General features: G+C 37.5%; 1 protein-coding gene across 2 annotated transcripts in view; it reads right to left on the bottom strand.

Moving 5' to 3' along the window:
- The window catches only part of Edil3 (EGF like and discoidin domains 3), a 445087-nt gene extending 425592 nt beyond the window's left edge, over positions 1 to 19495 (bottom strand). Inside the window, exon 1 of one of the 2 annotated variants that reach the window (XM_048455865.3) lies at positions 18922 to 19495. In XM_048455865.3, coding sequence (XP_048311822.1) covers positions 18922 to 18988 — 67 coding nt within the window. In that variant the 5' untranslated portion in view covers positions 18989 to 19495. The remainder of the gene's footprint in view (positions 1 to 18921) is intronic. The other variant, XM_048455864.3, reaches the window with a different exon arrangement.
- Between the last annotated feature and the right edge of the window lie 2837 nt (positions 19496 to 22332).

Raw genomic sequence — 22332 nt, 5'->3', positions numbered from 1 at the left:
TGCAAAATGATGCAGTAGCTACAACTATTTCTGGATTAAGCACACTCCATGTAGAACTACCTATACATTCTTCACAGGGAAACATAAATCAATTTGAAACTTTATATGGAACCATAAAAAGTCCAGAGTAGCTAGAAATATCTTGATCAAAAATTACAATAAAGGTGACATTATAATATGTGACTTCAAAATATAATACAAAGCTGGTATAGATTGTTACAATTAGTATTTTTTCACAAATGACTTATGAACATATATTTTAAAAATGTGGGTATTTTCAATAAACTATGCTTCAAGAATTAGAGCTCCACATAGAGAAGTATTTGAACTTATCTTTTGATCACTGTGACAAATACCTGAAAGAAATAATTTTTAAAAAGGATTGGTTTACAGTGGGTCATTATATGAGGGGTTATAGTTCTTTGTGAGCGCACTCTTTTTTTTTCTTTTTTATACCATAAAAAGGGAATTGAGCTACTTGCATCCTATGAGCAAAGAAACCTCAAAGAATTTTTACTGTAGCTGTTTTACTTCTGCTTTTGTTCACGATGCATTCAAAATCTATTGGGCAGTGGCACATTCAGGGTGGGTTGAAGTGAGATGTCCTTCTGTATATGTGTTACCGTTATTGGTTAACGAATAAAGCTGTTTTGGCCAATGGCTTAGCAGAGTAAAAGCAGGTGGAAATCTACACAAATATATATAGAGAGAATAGGCAGAGTCAAAGACATGCCGTGTAGCTTCCAAAAAATGAAGATGCTGGAACCTTACAGGTAGGCCACAGTCCTGTGGTGATACATAGAATTTAAAAAAAAATGTTAATTTAAGATTTAAGAGCTAACTAGGAATATGCCTAAGCCATTGGCAAAACATATTGTAATCAATATAGTTTCTTTGTGTTTATTCAGGTCTAGATGACCAGGGAACAAAAGAGCAATCTCTGCTTACAACTGTTTTTGTTCACTATGCATTAAAAGTTTATTGGACAGTGGCATCTTCAGGGTGGATCTTTCTGTACCAGTCACTGTCGCTTATGTCAGTATCCTCTAGAACAACACAAAGCTGCACTATTCTCCTAGGCATCTCTCCATCAAATCAGGCTAATAGTTAACAGCAAAGACTGTCACAACCTTTGTGTCTCCAGTAACAAAATTCAACATAAAATGTTTTAAACATATAAAGCGAGACCTGAAACTATGAGTAAATTAGAAGATGTTGAGAAACCTAAGGAACAGGGAAAACAATAATAAATATAAAGTCAAGATTGTGTCAAGTTATAGGGCTAATATACAACAAAGAAAGGCAGCAGAAGGCAGAGAATATGGGAAAACATTTGGAAAATACACATGAGAGGAAAAATATTATCTAGATTACACAAGGTATAAGAAATTATTAATAAAAGTAAACCATTTCAAAATAGCAATAGACAAAAATAAATGTTTTTAAGATAAGTCATACGAGCATAATTGAAAAACGCTTAGCATCATTCATCTCTTCAACATTTACATCAAGAACACTGGGGAAAACATGGGAATGATTATTTAAAGAGAGAGCATATAACTGTGAAAATATGGAGAAAAGGAGATATCTACACAATGGTTTCTGGTATGTTAAGTATTACAGAAAAAAATGAAGTTTCTTTTGAAAACGTACACTTAAAAACACCACAAAACTAAGAGTTACACTATTGGAAACCAAATAATATGCGGAAGGAATTTCCCCTTCATGCTTCTTGTAGCACGTTCACCAGAATCATAAAGTGACGAAATGGCGCCAAGCTTCATGTTTGTAAGGCAATGAATAGATAATGAAAATGAAATGGAATACAAGTTAGTCATAAAAGAGAATGAAATTCTGACATTTGTGGTAAGATAGATGAATCTGGACATCATCCCATTAACTTAAATAAGTCAGAGGCAAGAAAATAATGGCTGTGAATTACTTAGCTCATGTTCAGAGTGAAACACATATGTCATTAACGTTGAGAGCAGAAGGGTGTTAGCAGACACTGGCGAGACCAAAAAAAAAGTAAAATAAGAAGTGTCACCAGTGGGAAGCATACAACTGAGACAGACCATTCAGGTCTGCTATTCTTTCATATGGAAGAGCAAGGGCAGATGATGGTAATATATTGGAGACTCCAAAAACAGCAGAAGGAATGATTTTAAATGTCTCCTGTTTGAGGAGACAAATATATTCACCCAATTTGTACATTACCTGATTTTTAAATTTTAAATGCATTTAAGAAGATATAATTATGTACATTTCATCAATTTTAGGGATTAAAGATCTAGTTTTATTACAACCTTAAGTTTTCCAGTGATTGATGTGTATATTCCAAAAGAAGAGGTAAGAGGAGAGAAATGTGGCATGTGATTGTTTTAACGTGCATTAAAATGTGCTATTCATAGAGCAAAAGGCAACATACAGAAAGATTTTAGAAATGTACTGTACCGTAGATAAGGAATTATAGACAACTCCTCAAACTCAGTGACACAATGCAAATATTGTCAACTATGGGCAATGAACTCAAATGGTGCCAGCAGAGGATATTTACAAAAGGCTAATAGATAAATAGAAAGATATTCAATGTCATTAACACTACACAGAATATTAAGATGAGACCATATGTACCCGCACACACACACAGACACACACACACACACAAGTGAGGGTGTGTATACAATACATATGTATATGGTGTATGTTGAGTAAGCTCATAAAATAATAGGTTCCCATATATATGATATATAACAATGATACTTGAGGCTATTTATCTTTCCTTTTGAATCTCTCTTTGAGTTAACTTCCCTTTTCCTCCCAGGTAAATCTTTCACTCATTCATCATCTTCCCTCTTCCTGGCGCCTGTGTCCTCCCATCCCTCTCTCTACAGCTCCATTTTAAGCCTCTTTGTTTATTTTCATGGCTTCTGAAATTGCTCCAGACTACTTACTCAAATGTAAACATTCAAAGCTAGGACGCTGAAATAAGAGAGAACATTAGTGTTTGTCTGACTGGGTCTGTGTTACATCACTCCATTTAAGAATTTCCAGTTCCGTCCATTTGCCTCTAACTTCATGACTTCATTTTATTCTTTGCAGCTATGGAGAATTCCTATCTGTTTATGCATCAAGTTTCAGTTATCCACTCATCATTTGGTATCTAGCTATTGGAAACAGACTGGCACTGAAGATGGCTGAGAAGATCTTTGTAGTAGGATAGGAGTGAGTCCATTATTATATGCCAAGGAGTGCTGCGGTGATGCGAAATAGTAGATCTATTTTTACTTTAGTGGAATTTCCTTCACTGATTTCCATAGATGCTGCATCAGTATTAGATAAAGCTTACCACCCTACAGTCACATGCATTTTTCACCAACTCTAGATCTCTGTAGCAGCTTCCATCTGTAACAAAATAAAACTTCTTTGTTGAGGGCCAGAGCTGACGCTAAGTGTGATTATGAGGGTAAGTACTTAGGAAAAAGAAGAAGCTAGCACAGTGATTTAGACAAACAGTAGGTCCTGTGTTCAATTAGAAGGCTGTTAATCACTCTTAAGCTTAAAGAATCACTATTTTACAATTGGGGAGATCATACTTGGTGAGTTATTGTTGTAGTTCATAGGTTTTATAGCTTAGTGGGATTAACAATGACTTTTCTCTCATGGTATCTTGTACAACACCTTCAGACACTATGAAGATAGACTCTGATGAGTAAACTACCAGGACAGTACTCAGCCCACTCTTTCATTTTCTTTTTCTATGTGTGTGGTTCTTCACCCATTGGATTTGTCGTCAGTTCTAGGAGTAAAGCAAGGGCACTGGCAGTAGGGTACATTGTCTTTTCTTTTTTTTTTTTTTTTGAGGGTCATGTCTTGAATAAACAACTGGACGGGAGGGTTTATTTGCTTGGCACTGGGTATTTGTTGGATAGTCTCTGACTTCTGCAGAAAGCATTGTCATTCGGTATACATAGCCCCAGTTTGTCCATCTACAACAACACTGAGAGGAATATGAGGGAAGAAGAATCAGAAATTACTGTAACAGGCAGAGGACCAAGGCTCTTACAATATATAAATAATATATAGCTTCATAAGCAATAAGTAATAAAATATATAATAATAAATAATTTATTTCTATAAGACATCATGAATTAACAGATGATGGTGACACAGGGGAGCTTGTGGAAGAGAGTGTATGGAAATGATGTGATCAGAGCACTTGCATACAAAAATCACTAAAAATAAATAAAATAGAATGCTACCACTGCATTGAGATATCTACTGTCGTAATTCAAAATAAAAAGTTATATGAAAGATGTGGGAGTATTAAAACTCAAGCATACTGTGAATAAAAAATGCTGAAACTCTATGGAAACCTGTAAGTTAATTCTTCATAAATCAAAAAATAGTATTAACATAGAATGCAATAATTCCACTAGAGAAAAAAAAAACATTTAACAATAGCGAAAATGTGAAGTATCCCAAGTGTCCCAGGGAGAATGAATGGCTAGGAATGAGTATATATTAAAAGTTTATACTATCTTATAAGTGTAATTTGAGCACATAGACAGCATGAATGTGCATTAATAACATTGCACTAAGTGAATAAGTTGTGACAAAAATATAAATTCTGTGTGATATTATTTCTCTTATGTGAGCCACTTAAGAATAGTAAAAATCATCAATGTAGAAAGTATGGTTGGGACTTCCTAAGGCCCATCGTAAGGACACCCCAATTGCAGCAGATTCAGCCTTCCTTCTTCCTATGAACATATAGAGACCCCACCCCTCCTTTGACTTATTCCATGTCTTTGTGTCAGCTGCCTATCTAGAAACACTTTTTTCTTGGGAACCTGTTGGCCACACCAGAAAGGAAATCAGACCTGTGTCTCACTCAGCCAACACCACAGATTTCCTTACGTGGAAGATGAGAATTATTAAAGACGACCTTGGAACACTCTGCGTTAAATGTGATGTCTCCATCAACACCCTTCCCGTAGGAGTCAGGAAAATCTTTAGAAGAGGAGGCAGAAAGACTACAAGAGCCAGGGGACATGAAATATATATAAAACAAGGAAACAGTTTCTTCCAGATACAGCAAGACTGACCACATGTGAACTCACAGAAGCTGTGGATGCGTGCACAGAGTCTGCACAGGTTTAAGTCAGATGGGGTCTCAGTGCTGAGAGAGGAAGTGGAGACAAACCTATAGTCCTCATTCCTAACCTAGGAGTGATCTCCAAGTGTTAACCATTAACAAAGAAAAACTAGTTTTCACCAAAGGGGTCTCACTAGGAATACAAACAATGGTTAAGGACAGGTGCATGCCCAACAGTAATAGATGTCAGCAGAAAATGAACTCAGTGGTATTTTTGGAGGGCCTTCTCTCCTTCCAGCCTTTCTTCCTTCTTCCCTTCCTTCCTCCCTCTCCGTTAAATCCCTCATTCCCTCCATTAACCTTAAACTCTCCTTCCCTCCCTCACTCTCTCCTTCTCTCGCTCACTCTCTTCCTCCCTCCTTCCTTCCTTCCTTTTTTGTTGTTTGGTTTCTTATTTTTGTTGTTGTTTTGTTTTTTGTCTTATTTTCTTTAAATATTATGATTTCTTTTTTTGTGTTTATGTTCTGTGTGAGTGTGTGTTTACATATTTTTCCTGCCTCTTTTTCATTTTATGCTTGTATATTCTGTTTTGCTTGGTTTTTAAATGTCTAAAAATAGAATGAAGGTGTACAGTTGGATGTGTGCGAAAGTCATGAGGATATGGGGGCAGATGAGAAAGGAAAAACTATATTCAGAGCAGACTGTTTGCAAAATTATTTTCAATAAAAAATTAGGGCTGAAGACATAAAATAGAAACTATGACTGATTTGGGAATGGGGGGAGACAGAGAAGAGTTATTTTATTTGTATATGATTTTAACTTTACAAAACAAAGATGGCACTGCAGATAGAGTTCTGACAGTAGACCTAATATACAATGAGAGAAAATTCTAGGCTATGTGGATTTTATCAACATAAAAAAGAAACAAAAATCTATGTGTTGTGTCCTACTTCCTTGTCAAACATAATATGTGGAAATATTTATTTTCAAAGGTCTCTACAGAATGCCAAATGCCACCATTAAATGGTTTTATTGCAATGGTCATACAATTGCTATGCATTCAAAAGTAAGAAAACTTTAAATGTATTTAAATAAGAGTAAGAAATTAATTCTCTTACCTGAATTAAAAACGTAAAAACTTTCCAATTCCTTTCTTGCCACACAAATAAGCAAACATTATATACCTTTACCATTTTTAATCTGTACAGACCTTTATAGAAAGTAATTGCCTTTTACACTTTCAAGTTGAGTGTGGAAATCTCACAATTACTGGAGTTACAAGGACATATATAGTTTGTAAACCACAGGAACATTTAAGGACAGCTGAATTGTGATGGCCTGAGGGAGTACACAACACTTTGAAGTGACATCCAGCTTGCCATCACACAATTATAAACAGAGCTGTTCCCAGAGCTTTGAGATCCTAGGCAGACAAAGCTGCCAGGTGCTATCTTTAGTTCTCTGCCAGGAACTTTAGGGTTCAGCAAGCACAAGGACGTGGTGGGAGGAGGAAAAGAAGCCATAGGGTTCTTCTTTTTTCTTTTAGATGCAGGAAAGTTATTTCTGGTAGAATTTAAGCTATCGATTGTCCAGCACCTCAATTAGCAGTTCAAAGGACTGCCTGCAGCCTCTTCCTCTCAATTAAGAATGCCCCCAAAGATTTTGTTTTGTGACATATACTTTTATTAACCCTTTGCTGTGTGGTTACATTTAATGTTCTCCATTTATCCATATACAATCCCAGCTATTTTGTTCAGTTCGATAACAATTGAACATTAATCTTCTTTTTAAAAATGTCTAAAAATTAGAACTTATATGAAAACTTGACCTTGTATGGATAAGTTAGCAAATAGTAATTTAATATTTACTACTAAAACATGGGACTAGGGATATACATACTTTAAGCAACAAAAAGGTGTTTATTCTGCCTTCTTCAAATTTACAGACCACAAGACAGATACATTAAGGGAATTCAAGGTGATTAGATAACAAATTTAAAGTATAAAGTATTTGAACATATTGCTAAAGTATGAGGTGTGAGTATATTATGTGTATGCGTGTGTGTATGGATATGTGTGTGTGTGTGTGTGTGTGTGTGTGTGTCTGTCTGTCTGTCTGTCTGTGTTATCTGGGTGACAGCATAAACTTTAGGGAGACAATTTATTAGCATTTCTCTGAGACTTCTCAATTTCAGCTGAATAATGTTCTGTGAAATAAATATGGCAGAACATAGGGGACAGCCAGAAATAGATTTAGAAGTAGATAAAATTATATATAAATAGAGGTGAATAATGGTTTTATGATAATAATTAAAGGCTTCAAAAGAAAAAAATAAAATTAAAAGTTAAGAGTAGGAATCTGTGTGTTGTATTACTGTTTACATACATGAAAAAAGCAACATATAGCATGTTGACATCTTCAGGTAAAGAATCTAATTCCAACATTCATGGCAGGAGAGCAAGTATCACAAATGATTAATAAAATACACCAAATACAGAGCTGAATCCTTTAAGTAAAACTGCAATGAAAGCAAGTGTATAAGATTCAATTGTAAGAAAGGACTTGTGGCTTATCTATGTATTATATAGAAAGCGATCACCTACAAGAAAAGTCAAGTAAACATATAGCAAACAACATATTAAAAATTAACTATTTCAAAATTTTAAAAATGAAGGTAAGTGTCTATTGCAGTGTTTTAAGTAAGCATATTACTGGAATTTTCTATTGAAAATGGCAATCTTGTGTATAAATAAGTAGCCTAGTAGGATGGATTTCCAACCAAACCACTGAAATGATGGAAACAATGGCCGGCAAGGATCATGTAAGGAAGGAACATATGTCCCATTCCAGCATCCAGATAATAAGGAAGAAACATTATTGTTTATGAAAATTTAAGCAGGTAAATTTAACGATAAATGCATCTTTCTGTATATTAAGTAAATTCATTAAAAGGATGGAAATTACATTAATTCTTTTCTGTAAGAATCATTTAGGCAAATCATCTAAAAATGACCAAAAATTAGGGCCACCAATCTGATATGACATTTCCCGTAACCACTAAATATTGATCTCAAAATACACAGATGCTAGTCCTACGGATCAAAAGTGGGTCAGGGAACAACTGCAGAACTCTCTCTATGCCCCCAGCTGAGCACTAAATTTAGAAGAAATACTTTTGTGGATTTGAGGCTTTACTTTAATTATGCTCCAGTGAAATGATTCCTGAATGTAAATTTATCAGGCCTATACTTCATGCTATTAAACCACCATGATGTCAGTGTACGGTCTTACCTTTCCAAGTATATAAACCTTTAGATTTCTTTAAAGTTTGAGAAAAGTTGCTTTGTATAAACACATAAAGCCTCTCTATTTATGTGATAATTCAACTACTGTAAATTTAATGTGCCAAATCTGTAGGCTAAGGATTGTGGGAAGGAGAAATACCTGGACCAGTTTAATAAATCAACTCTCTTTTGAGTTACTATTTACTTTTCCAGCCTCTAACTGCCGAACATTGCTTCTCACACAAACATTCACATTTGAAAATCTGCAGTGTCTTTTCCAGACTGTTCTGTTTCTTTCCTTGCTAAAAGTCAGTAAGTTGGAACTCACGGCATTCATCTTTACTTCCTGCTACGTCTACTTCATGTCTTCCTGATGGTAACCGCATCCCTTTTTTCTTAGTTCCCCTCTTTTCTCATCCCTCCCACTATTTCTCATCACATACATATTTTGTCTATATTACCCTAATACACGGCTTTTCAAATAACTGACTTGCTGTCCATTTTGTCATCAGTCTTCCTACTAGTTATTCTCATGATGGTGTTCCAAAATTTATAATTGGTAAAATTACACTCACATTGTATTTTTACAATTAAAATGTAATTACATTACATTGCATTCCGTGCAATGACTCTATATTCTTAGTTAAATCAGTTCTTTTCTGCCTCATTTCTCTCCAGAGCCCCATTAAAACTTAGCCGAACTCGGACTTCTGGAAAGTGGCTTTTAAAGTCTCCCTTTTCTTTCTCTCTTTTTAAAATGTATTTATTGACTTACTTACATCCTGACCACAGCCTCCCCTCCCTCCCATGACTCCCCTCAACTCCCCTCCTCCATATTTGCTTAGAAAGCATCAGGCTCCCATGCGCATCTGCAAAGCGTGGCATATCAACCTGCCTTAAGATCAAGCACCTACTAATGTATTCTGACTCGGCAAGGCAATCCAGCATGAGATATTGGTTCCCCAAAGTCAGCTAAAGCACCAGGGATGAAAATATATTAGCACCAATTAGCGTTGGACAGGAACAGAGCTTTGGAAATGACTTTATTTATATGTTTGATGGTGGCAAAAGTAGTGAAATCATCCAAGCAACTAAATCAATGGAGAAATTCTTCAAGAGTGATTTTTTTTTTCTCCCAAGATGATTAAATGCAGAGACCAGGTGGGGAAAGAGGACCGATAGGAGAGAAAATCACTGTGGTGACCACAGATGGTGTCAGTGGAAGTACAGATAGTGGAAAATGAAAGGCAGAAATTGAGGCATGGAAGGATGAGATATGCAAAACACTTGTAGCTGAAAGATTTCACTTTATCAAAAATTCTACTGACTGATGTTTCTAGACATTATCTGAATCACAGAGATGGCAACCATCAGAGGTAAGCATGAACAGATGGCATCTCATTTGGTGATAGGCTCTATGAGGGGACGGTGACAGAGCAAAACGAAGATAGTAAGAGCTACTGCAAGCAGCACTTGAAACAATTTTGGAAAATGAACACGAGTCATCATATTATCTTCTTATTCTAAAAACTGAGGACAAAGAACTCCTACATACCTTAGTCACAAAAGTGGGGCAGGTGTGGGCAGCTGGAGTCAATCACAAGCTCTCCCTGTTCTGTGAGGGGCAGGTCCTTGGAGCTACGAGATCTCAAGTTGTCTTTGACTTTGTTTTTATAATGCTGTGGAAAGAACTCGGAGCCTTGGCATGCTTCTAATCTTCCTTAGGCTTTAGGTTGTTTTGTTGCTGTTGTTTTTAATAAACAAACAAAATAAATTATGCCCAGGTATTGTCTGTAGAAACCTTAAGATGGTGTAGGATCCCTGGAACTGGAGTTACAGAATGTATGAGCCACTAAATGGGTGAGGGACATTTTGTCTTTTGGGGTAAATGCTCTTAACTAATGAGAATTTCTTCAGCTCTATTCATTAAAGACAATGTTACGCTGTGTAGCCTTGAATTTGTGATACTCCTGCGTCCTCCTCAATGTATGGACTGCAGGATGTGCCACAAGACTTGGTCATTTGGTTTTTTATTAGGTTAAATAGAAACAAAATTAAATGAGGGTGCTTTAGATATAGATTTGCCATATATATGTTTATGGTAAGTTAAATATTTTCATTAAAGTGGCAAAAATAGGAACTGTGCTGTCTTTCAACATCACTTTGCACCATGTTATGTAATTGAAATTCCCAGAAAAATTGAATCACTATACATTGTGTTCAATAAAACTGAATTCAAACAGAGGAGTGGCAGAGTTCTAGAATACAATCATAAAAATCATGCTAGGATTAAACTGAATGGCAAGATTTGGCCAAAACTCTGTGTTGCAAACCATTTACCAAGGGTTCCTTTTCTGCTGCCATCCTCAGTACCATTAATAACAATTTGGACTAAAGGACACATTAGTAACTCTTTTTGTCTAAAGAAAAATTTAGTTCATTTCTACAAAAGAGGAAGACTTTATACTTTTCTTTTTAAATTTTAACTTATTAAAATTTTCTTTTAAAATTATTCAATATTTTAAATAATTCTCCATGTAAAAATTTCATTTTCTAAAATAATTATATCTTGACTGGTTGTTGGATAGGATATATGTGTTTATTAAATAATACAATTGGAATATATCTATATGATATGCAGTGTATAACTTATTGCCATACAACGTCATTTGGTAGTTACAGGGAACAGTGTAGATTTGATCTAGATCATTTGTGAAATTTTCAAATAAACTTTATTATAAGACAATTGCAAGGAAATAAAACTTCAAACACCCAAATTAATCAGATCCAAATTCTGTATAACTTAATGACTGTATATATAACTATAATTGCTATCAAAATGGAAGCTATAAAGCTTCACATTAAAATTTTAGATTTACAACATTAAGTATATTTTATTCAACTGGCCACTAACAATGAAAATATCTGTGTCAGAATTGGAAATATAAAAAAAATTTATATCCTTTTCCATACTTTGTGCTCATACCTATGTTCATTCCTTTCTCATGCCCGTATATATTATTTGTTCTACTTTCTAGATGCTTTACTTTACTTTCTAATTTAAAGATGACTTAGTCCTATGTGATCATGGAAGTTATCTTTATATTTATTTTATTATTCATTTGTCAAATAAGCAGTACTTTCTTGGTTGAGTTAGGAGAACCATAACTGGTGTCTCTAACAGTGCAATGTGTAGAATGCCTCTCTTAGACTTATTTACCCTACTTCACAAAACTCTCTCAGTAAGACTCTTGTTGACTTGATTATAATGATGCTCAAGCTGTCATGGTGGCAGTCTTCATATAAAAAGATAGAAGGATAAAAAGTAGGATTATGACTGGAAAATCTTAGCTTTTTTGGAAAATTGCAGATACAAAGAGCACCAGAACTTGTGTCTAATAAAGGAATCTTTTGTTTTGTAATCACATTTCTCTGAATTGAAGACAAACAAGCATAAAAGCCCCTTATATCCTGTCTGTTATTAACAGCATCCTTTCTAAATCAGTTCTCTCTCTTCCAGAAGAGTTAAAAAGTACTTTAAAGGAGATTCATTCTAAACACGGATTGTAAGAAGTGGTTACACAGAACGACGAACATGCAATTATAGATTTTCAGAAACTGTCTTTGACGTGTGTGTGTGTGTGTGTGTGTGTGTGTGTGTGTGTGTGTGTAGAGAGAGAGAGAGAGAGAGAGAGAGAGAGAGAGCGTGCTATTTAAAATGTGCACTTACAAGGCTGGAGAGATGTCTTGGCAGGTAAGTGCCCATGCTGTCGTTGCATAGGATTCAGGCTAGTTCCTAGAATCCATGTGGTAGCTCACGGTAAATCAGTCTAAGGGAACTCACAACCACTCTTGGCTGCTGTGGTCTCCAAACACACACATAATGTGAATACACACATGAAGAAAATATATACATGAACATAAAATAAAATATATGAATTTAAAATAATAATAATAATAATAATAATAAGTCAAATATGTCACATGTTTATAACTGACAGATGCACTCAAACCAGAAACATTACTATTATAACAAAAGGAATTGATTCATTTGTTTTTAAAAAATATTCTTCAATCTAATATTTCCACTTGACTATTTGGGATTTTCTTGCTCAAATGTCAGGAAACCATTTTACTATGGCTGACCTCATAATCTCCAGTACGAGCAAAATCTAAACAGTCATCGTGAGCTCAGTGGAGGAAGGGATTTAAGGGATTATTTTTCATTCTAAAAATAAACCACTTTGTCAAATACGAAGCAGAAACCTTAAGGGCTGTACAGCAACCTAATCCCATTTAAAGATTGCCTCCAACCTAAGCACATCTCATGTAACAGGAGAGGAAAGCATGGCCTTCCTACTTATGAATAAATAAGTGATCATTCACTTGGATACAGAATGGTTTCAGAGAGAAGAAGAAGTAGAGGAAGTGTGTCTGTCAGCATAGTAACAACCTCATCCTGAAATGCTGTAGAGTGTCAGAGCCTTTGGTGACACTCTTCTAGTTAAATCTCTGTGTTTACTGATGCACAGGCATCTCTGCTAGACAACCAACACTGTCACTACCTCTGTATCAGCACATGTTTAAACGGATGACCGTAGTACATTGTCTTCAGAAATGGAGCCCCAAAATTTCAAGCCACCTTATTTGAATTATGAAACAGACTATTTTTCTGTAAAGCAAAATTGTTTTCTATCAACTTCATTTAATTATTCTAGGTAAAAATTTACAAAAAAAAAAAAACCATTTTCTATAGAATAGTGAGAAAAGAAGTTACCTAACAAGTACATTTCTCAGATGTCTAACTCCTTCACAATAAAGTAGATTTCTTAAACATGTTGAAGAAAATATTTTTATCATATATATATGTGTGTGTGTGTGTGTGTGTGTGTGTGTGTGTGTGTGTGTAAATACGTCAACGCTTTTACACCCACAAATGGTTGCAGAAAAGTCAGTCAAGGAATTTCAAAGTCAAGGTAAACATATTTTAAAAATAGAATATCTAATCTAAATCCCAAACGTGAATTCTATGCTATGTGGTCAAGAGTTTCTCATTCTTTCCTCTATGTTCTCAACTATGTGCTCCATGGATGAAGCTGAGAGCTAGCGACTTCTGCACTGTTAGGCACACATGGTTAACTGCCCAGTTGATAGTTTTAGGCAAGACTTTGTGATCAAAGTGAGCAATAAAACCCTTGAGTTGTTCTTCCATTCAGATACTAATTGATTGTCACTGTTCTAAATCTCAGAGATTGAGAAAGAGGGCACTGTTCTCTCATTTTCATTTTTCTTCTTCCAAAAATAAAAATGACAAAATCATAGTGTTTTGTAACTTTACAGTCTTTTAATAATGATGAAGAAAGGTCAAATTGATTTTATCCTGAATGTTGTTTCCTAGTTACAGCCCACCAAAGAAGTGGGAGGGAGAAGAAAAAAGTAAAATGGGAGAGACAGAATTGAGTATATTCTTTCTGACTTTAGGAAATGTTAACACAGAAATAATGCCACTGAAAATAGATCTGGCATGTTATTGGCCACATAAAATTTGTCACAACTAATAGCAATAATATAATAGTGAATATGTAATACAGATTTAAAGGATATATCAACAGATGAAAATGGACAAAAGTTTGATAAATATAAATTAAAAATAATTTTGAGTATCTTATAGACATTGCTATATAATATCCATATTATTTGTATTAATAACTGCCTGAAAGGTATAAAGACAATGACTAATCTTCCTGTATTTAGTCCCCTTTGGCCATATTATTTGTATTAGTTAAAGAATTGCAAGCTCTGCAAAGGCATCACTTGAGAGGGACTCAAGATTTTACACATAACAGATGTGTACAAAGATGGATGAATGTGTAAATACATGTAAATCGGTATAGCAGAACAGAAAGTATATATACGAAACTTAGAGTAGGCATGAAGAAGAGACTTAGAAATCATGCTAGAAATTCCAGGAACAATTGTTTGGTCACAAGTCCATCCACATTCTATGTCTATTTCCTTGGCAGGCACAAACAAACACCTTGAGAAAGTAATGGGTTCTCCAAAGTGTAAGATTTTTGTTTGTGGCACCTGTGTCTCTACGTTAAAATTCTACAGGTAGTGGGATCAGTCCTGACAATTTCCTCTTTCTGTCTTTCTCAAGAACTGATGAGAAATATTATTTGTTTCATAGACAGTACAAAGTATTTTAGGTAGATTTGCAGACTAATACTTTTTATTTACTTCTTTTGCTTCTTTCAAAGGTCTTTAAAAAATATCTGCATTGATTATTCTGACACCTGCTGGTGAGGGCACAGTCGATTTCAATTTTTTCTCTTCCACAACTATGGAACCAACCACTTATTATATATATATATATATATATATATATATATATATATATATATACCATTAAGTGGCGATTTTTTAGCATCCATAGTAACTACTCAAAACCTTTTAATTATTACTCCCACTTCACAATGACCTTCCTTTGAATTTGTTCAGAAATGCATTTACTTTGATTAGGGAGGTATCCCCATCATTGCACAGGCTGTGAAAAGGCCCAGGACAGGAAGAAATACGCTGGACTTCTTCCTAAAATCACAGCTAAAATCTCAATAATAATAGCATGACTGCTTTTATAACTTTAAAGAAATGTGCCAAATTTCAAACTAGTTAGCTAATAAAAAGAGCAAATTGATAGCTATGATAGAAGTTTCTAGTACAAATTGTATGCCTGCAATGTTACATATTTTTCACATTTTACCCTTTTAATTTATTTATTTGTTTTTGTTTTTGAGATGAGATTATGTTTTTGAAAGTTGTAACCACATCCTTCCCATTTCCTTTGCTCCTTTCAAATCTTCCCATGAAACCCCCTACTCACAATTAATTTCTGGCTTGAACTGAGCTCAGAAGCCTATATTGGCAAGGATATGATAAAACTGTTATACCATAAATCACACTCAAAGCTATAGCACCTGCAAGTGTGTGCAGTAAACAATACCAGCGCCACTTTCTTATGGTTTAGAAAACTCCCCAAAGCCCTATAGAATGTACACAAGTGATTGCATATACTGTTAATACTATTATTAGCACCCATTTAAAAGCTAAAACATCTCAAAATAAATTACCCAATTAACAATGTTATCACAATAACTGGGGAGGAAGTAAGAGTTTGGAGTAATTTGGGCACAAAAACCCATTAAGCATACTTTGTGGTGGTGTTTAGTAGCCATGTTCTTTTTTTTTATAATCAGGTATATTTTAATTCTGTATATTACTAGATTTTAATGATTAGTAAAAAATTGTAAGCTAGAAACATTCATTAACTTTATTAAAATATTCATTGAATCCACTAGATTCTAATGTTATAAAGACATTCATTTTAAGATATTTAATGAAAATATAAGCATTTTAATTTAAGGACATGTTCAGAAAAGCACTACATCTGCTTATTGGGGGAAATCTTTTTAACTTTAAGATCAAGGAAAGAACAAGCTGTTTCATTTCATTTCCCCATTTTTATTGTATATATTTTTCCCAAATCATACATATTTCTAGACAAAATAGATTTGAAATGTAATGAAACATTTAAGAAATAAAGAACTTTCTTAGCACCAAAGACGAAGCTCTATTATATCATGGCATTGCCTGGCACAGCCCAGACATAGGTTTCAAACTGTCACAGCACAGTATGTTCACTTAACTCTTACCTTCATTATAATATTTTAAAATTAATTTAAAATGTTTCACCTTGAATATGATATGAGCACTTATTTCTTAAAGTATAAAGTTAATGGCCATGCAAATTAGGTGATGAAGACCCAATAAAATCCCACAGAAACCTGTTATTTCAGCTTAAACGTCTCTATCTTAATCACAGAAGTCTAGTGTCATCCGGAGTGAGATTCTTCAGGTATTAATTTCTTCCTATGTAGAAATAACTAAGATCACCATTGATTAAAAGATGGAAACGCAAACGCCTATGATTCATAGCATTTAGGGCATATCTAGAAATTTTTAGATTGTGCCGTTGGCTTAAATACTCCAGGCACAAGCTGCAGGCACAGGGACAGATTGCATAAGATGTCACGTGCTTGCTGCAACTGTATGCATGTTATTGGATTTTTTTAAAGCAATACACAATAATGAATAATTTAGGAGTTAATAAAATATTCAATCTGACTGATCCATTGGTTTAATTTTAAACTAAAGACTAATAAGAGGAGTTACCTACCATTATCAAGTTCCAGGCATGAATGCCTGTAAACTGGAATCCACACAAAGGAAAAACACTAATTTCTATAAGACATTCGTTAAATTAGAGATACAAGATGGGGGATGGGTAAGAAAAAGAGGAATAAAATTCAGTGCTAACACTAGCTTCAGTAAGTTTTCCAAAAGTTTAATTGTTTGAACCACCAGGCAAGCTCATCTCTGCCTTCTGCAGAGGTCTGGAAAAAAAAAAATTAGAGAGGGACACGTTTAACAGAAAGAGCTAAGGCAAAACGATTGTTTCTTTCCCAGAAGTGTTCCTCCTCCACCCATAGGGTGGCTTACAAAGGACAAGTCTGCTGAAGAACGTAGGGAATAGGTTTCGGGAGCTTTGTCTAGAGGACCAAATTGGAAAGCCCAGGCAGTACCTCCATGGTCCACTTGACTGGTAGCATGTTTATGTGCCCTCCGTGAGTTGGGCATCTTCAAGACCTCAGCACAGCTCTTGCAACTAAAAGTCATCTGACAAACACAGTCACTCATTAGGTCCTCTAGCATTCTTGTCATCTTTGATGTGGGTCAGATAGGGGCAGAGGCACCCTGGAGGTGCTTGTAAGTGTGTGTATGTGTGTTTGTGTGTGTATGTGTGTGTGTGTGTGTGTGTGTGTGTGTGTGTTTGGGGTGGGAATGGAGGCGGGGATATAAGGAGGAGAGGGGAGTGCTTTCAGCTTTCCCAGTTCCCTTACAGCTCAGGCATCAAAGTGCAGAAGGAATCCAGACAAGAAATAAAAGAAAGGAAAAATAGCAGCTTTGGGAGCCTTTTCTTTTCCTTACCACTGGAGACTTGTCGACCTACTCCAGAATAGTTTCCATACACTAACCTTCACTGGAGTGGCTGCCTCTAAGAAGTAACTATCTGGGTCTTTTGGAAAACAGAAGCAAAGAGAGATCTCACACTCACTCCTACACCCAGGGGGCAGGGAACCATCACATTGTAGGGAAGTAAAAAGACCTGAATTAGTCACCCGCTGAGTCCTGATGGCTAAGAGGGCTTTTGGCCCATAACAGATTTCTGGAGCACAATTCCCTAAAAGCTTAGGGCACATCGGTGGTGCATAGGTGTAGTACAATATCCATGCAATGCCTAGTCTAATCTCAAAGGAATTCGAGTCAACGCATTTTTTTTTTATCCCGAATACTTCTAGAGCCACAGCTTTTTAAATCCTTGTAGTGTAAGCAGCTCTCCACTTAAGGCTGTCTGTGGAGGACTCTCTTACATACAGATCTCTCAGAAGGGCCGCCTGTCAACGTGAACACAGAGAGGCACAGACACCCTATATCTGGGAACCCCTCTCCTCTCTCTGTGGGTTCCTGGCTCCAAGTCAGTTCCTGCTGGTAGGGTTCTGATGAGATTTTGTATTTACAAAGCTTAATGTCTCAGGGGACCTGAAAGTCACCGAGACAACTCAGCAGGAGACTCACTGAAGTCCTGTATTTTTTTAATGTTGTTTTATTTTATTTGCTGTTTCCTATTTACACGAAATAGGAAATAGGAAATTTCGTGTATGTCTAGCCATAAAAGGCATAGGCAGACCAGCCTGAACAACTTTTCGGCTCCGGGGCTAGGGCCACATGAATGTTGGTTGGCACCTCACTGCTGTCTGTTACCAAGAGTTATAGAAGGGAGTACACCGTAATGCTCAGGCCCCCTGGGGGTTAGAAAAGAGGGGAGTTGTTGAGTTGTTGTAATTGATGTCACGCGCCCAGGAGCAGGAAGAGGGAGACAGGAAGCCAGTGAGTGAGCAGACCTTTCTAGATCTCACTGGCAGCACAAACTCTCAGTATCTGGTCCAGGCTGGCAGACCCCCTTAGCCCCCGCCCTGCGCCAGAGCACTGCAACCAGACTACCGCCCTGCGGTTATCCTAGCTGTTTGAGCACCAACTGGATGGTGGCCCCGCACACTTGACACACTTGATTCTGCCAGGTCTTATCACAGCCCTACTCACTGTCGTCGACCAGCAATAGTCACACTTGCTAACCAGGGTCCTGCAGAGAAATCAGTGGCAAAGGAAACCCAGGATGAATCGCCCCCTCCCACCCTTCAATCTTGTTTTTTAGATCACACCCTCTTCCCAGACTCAGCCCAGGGCACTCCACTCGGACTTTGCTAGCACTTTCTCTGGGTATCCAGGGTGCGTCGCCTCCACCGTGGCGCTCCCCACTCCAAGCACGCACTGAAGACCCACTGTGGTCGCTTGAGCGGCATTTCCAAAAGGCGCTTCCCGCCCGTCCCGCATCCAGCGACCCCTGCCCAATCACCTCACCTTTGCCGAACTGGGGCACACCGAGGCTGAGTCCAACCAGAAGCCAGACAGCTACCAGGCGCTTCATGATTTCTGACGTGACCCGGAAAGGTCCGGGTCGTACTGGAGGGCACTGTAGGCTAGGTGGCCCTGCAGGATAGCAGTAGACCCCGCCCCTGTCAGAGATTCAAGAGGACGTCTTCTTCCCGCAGCGCTTGCTCAAATTCTTGCGAAAGGGCGAATAAGAGTGATGGCCCCGGGAGAAAGGGTGTCGTCCCCCCCCCACTTTTTCTGCACTGGGGTGCGCGGAGGTGGATGCGCTGGAGAGCGACTGGAGCTCAGTGGGCGCTGCGGGTGGGTCCTGGTCGAGGCGCTGCGGGCGGAGCGAGGGCTCCCTGTGTTCCCGGCTCTCCGACTTTGGGGCGCGCACCGCGGGCGAAGCAGCCAGCAATGACTCCGGCTTACGCTGCTGTCGCGGCCGCCGCGGCTGCGGGGCTTCTGACTTGGAGAACAATGAAGCGTAAGCTGGAGGGGAGCGAGCCTCAGGCCAAGAGCGCACTGTGTACAAACAGTGGCGGCGCGCGGGCGCGCGTGTGAGACTGAGCCTGGCAGGCTGAGCCTGCTTTGGGCTCCCCCGGCGTCCGCCCCCCTGCCCTCCCTCTTCTTATTGCCTGCTCCAATCTCAATCCCCCCTGCCCCCCTACTTGGAAGGTGGCTCCTTCTACTGGAAGAGAAAGGGAGACAGCGGCAGCCACACCCTGGTACCTGCCACTGTCTGCTAAGTTCCTATATTGCTTGAGTCTTCTTTACAGATGATGGAAACTCTAGGGTTAGGGGAAAGCAAATGATGTCTCAAAAAAAAAAAAAAAGTGTTGATTGCAGGGTTTGTTTTATAGTTAACCCTGCAAAGGAGTCCTCCGAACTTCAGGACTGCCAGAAAAAGAAGTTAAGAGATTTCACAAAGTGGCTCTTGAAGTCTCAAGAAGGGTGAAATCCAACCCTGCTGAAAGAAGTGTTTCTATTCCTCAGAAGGAGCCAGACCCTGATCAGGCAGGGCAGGCAGCTGCTTGGTTGTTCTGTATGCAAATCAGTAAGCTCAGGACTGGCGAGGAAGGTTGCGGGCTCATCTGCTCCCAGTGGAAAAGGGGGAAAAAAATCAAGTAGGAACCCTATAAGCAGGACATCTGTTTCACATGGAAAAATGAGACGAGTGTGGAGACATGGCAGAGAAACAGAGGGGAGAGCAGATTCTTGACACATCACTCAGGTGGATCAAATTTCGCTGCTCCCCACCAAAACTAAAATAAATGGGCTTATTTTGCACTGAAAGTGATTGGACCAAAAATACAGCCTCTGGCTTACAATTGTGCTTTCTCCTCTGTTTTCGGTTAGAATGATTGCTTACTGTAGATTCAATTCTTGCAGTACCAAGCACCAAAATGAAACAGAGGATTCTGTGCCCTCCCCAATCTCTGTTAGGGAGGGGGATGGGAGGACAGAAACACATACATGCACAGAGCAACTGAAGAAAGCATTCAGTCTACTGGATTAGACGCTGAAAGGGAACAACCATGAGACCTCCTCTTCATTTTCTTCCTCAAGTCCTAGGAACCTCAACTTCCACCATCTTTCTGGTGCTTGAAGTGAAGTCAAGGATGGAAGCTATGAAAAAAAAAATTGAAAAATAACACTAAATGACTGCTAGGGAAGGATCATGTGTATCATAGTAAAACATCAACCACAAAAACAATGCTTTTTATGTTGTGTTTGTAAGGAAGGTAACACGTGCTTAAATAGTTATCTTGCCAAGGGAAAGAAGATGCACTTATTGACTGTGTACTTTCATGCTTAAAACAGTCCCTGGTGGAACAGTATTGTTCAGAGTTGTAAACTCATTCTTCTCAATCACAACTCTACTTCTTTGCCCGAGTATAATTTAACTCTGAAAGTCCATTCATGCTGTGGCATGTGCTTTACAAAAGACCTCTCCAACTTGTGAAATGACACATCAATTTTAAAGGATTATTTCTAAAATATATGGCAAATTCTAAACCACAGAGCCTGAACCCACTCTGCATAAGATAGCCAATGAGAGACAATAGGATAAAAATTGTGCTTTCTTTCTTATTCCTTGACTACTTCTGCTTTTCTAGTAATTTATGATATGATACTAAGAAGCATGCCAAGATTTTAACGTTTTTCTGCACAATGTAGACTACTAAATACATCCCTTTTTATTGTTTTTATTGACCGATACATTTTTCTTTGCTCCCCTCCCTTCTGCTTCCTCACCTTTTTCCTTCTCCAGTGGCTCTCACCTTCCTATTTACTCAGGAGTTCTTGTCTTTTTCTCCTTTCTAAGTAGATTCACGTGTCTCTCTTAGGGTCCTCTTTGTTGTCTAGTTTCTCTGGGGTTGTGGAAAGTGGTTGTTTTTTTTTTTTCTTTACTTTATGTCTAGAAGCCACTTATGAGTGAGTACATATTATATTTGTCTTTCAGGGTCTGGGTTACCTCACTAATGTTTTTTTTTCCCTAGATTCATCCATTTGCATGCAAATTTCAAGATGTCATTAGTTTTGACTGCTGTGTAATACTCCATTGTGCAAATTTACCACATTTTGCTTAGCCATTCTTTGGTTGAGGGACATCTAGGTAGTTTCCAGGTTCTGACTATTACAAATAGTGCTGCTAAGAACATGGTTGAGCACATTTCCTTATGGTATGATTTAGTATTCTTTGTGTATATACCCAATGGCAGTATTGCTGAGTCTTCAAGTAGATTGTTTCCTAACTTTCTGAGAAATCGCCATACTGATTTCCAAAGCAGCTGTGCAAGTTTGCACTCCCACCAACAATGGAGGAGTGTTAGGCTTACTCCATATCTTCTCCAGCATGAACTGTCATCAGTGCTTTGATCTTGGCCACTATGGTAGGTGTAAGATGAAATCTCAGAGTTGTTTTGATTTGCATTTCTCTGATGGCTAAGGATGTTGAGCATTTCCTTAAGTGCCTTTCTTTCATTTGAGATTTGTCTGTTGAGAGTTCTCTGTGTAGGCCTGTGTCCCATTTTTATTTTTTATTTTTATTTATTGGATTATCCCTTTTAAAGAAAAGTTTTGTTTTGCTGTTTTTCATTTTGTATTGTTTTATATATTCAAGTAGTTACAACAACACATCAAAATACATAGTCTATGGCCACACACATGGAGTGATGATGACAATGAAGGTCACTCCTTATAAAGTGGTGTACCAAATTTGAAAGGTGTTGTCTTCTTAAGTCTCACTTTTCATGAGAAGGTGATATATAGTCTTCAAAACAGCTGCACTCACAGAGGTGGGTCACTTCTTTCTTCCTGCTTCTTGAAAATGAACATCTACAAACAAGGCTCTCATTGTGAGGATTTCAAGTACAACCTCCAACTACAAGTACA

The sequence above is a fragment of the Myodes glareolus genome, chromosome 15, assembly GCF_982192425.1.
Source record: "Myodes glareolus chromosome 15, mMyoGla1.1, whole genome shotgun sequence".
In the NCBI taxonomy this organism is placed as follows: Eukaryota; Metazoa; Chordata; class Mammalia; order Rodentia; family Cricetidae; genus Myodes; species Myodes glareolus.
This window is presented reverse-complemented; position numbering and strand designations above follow the sequence as displayed.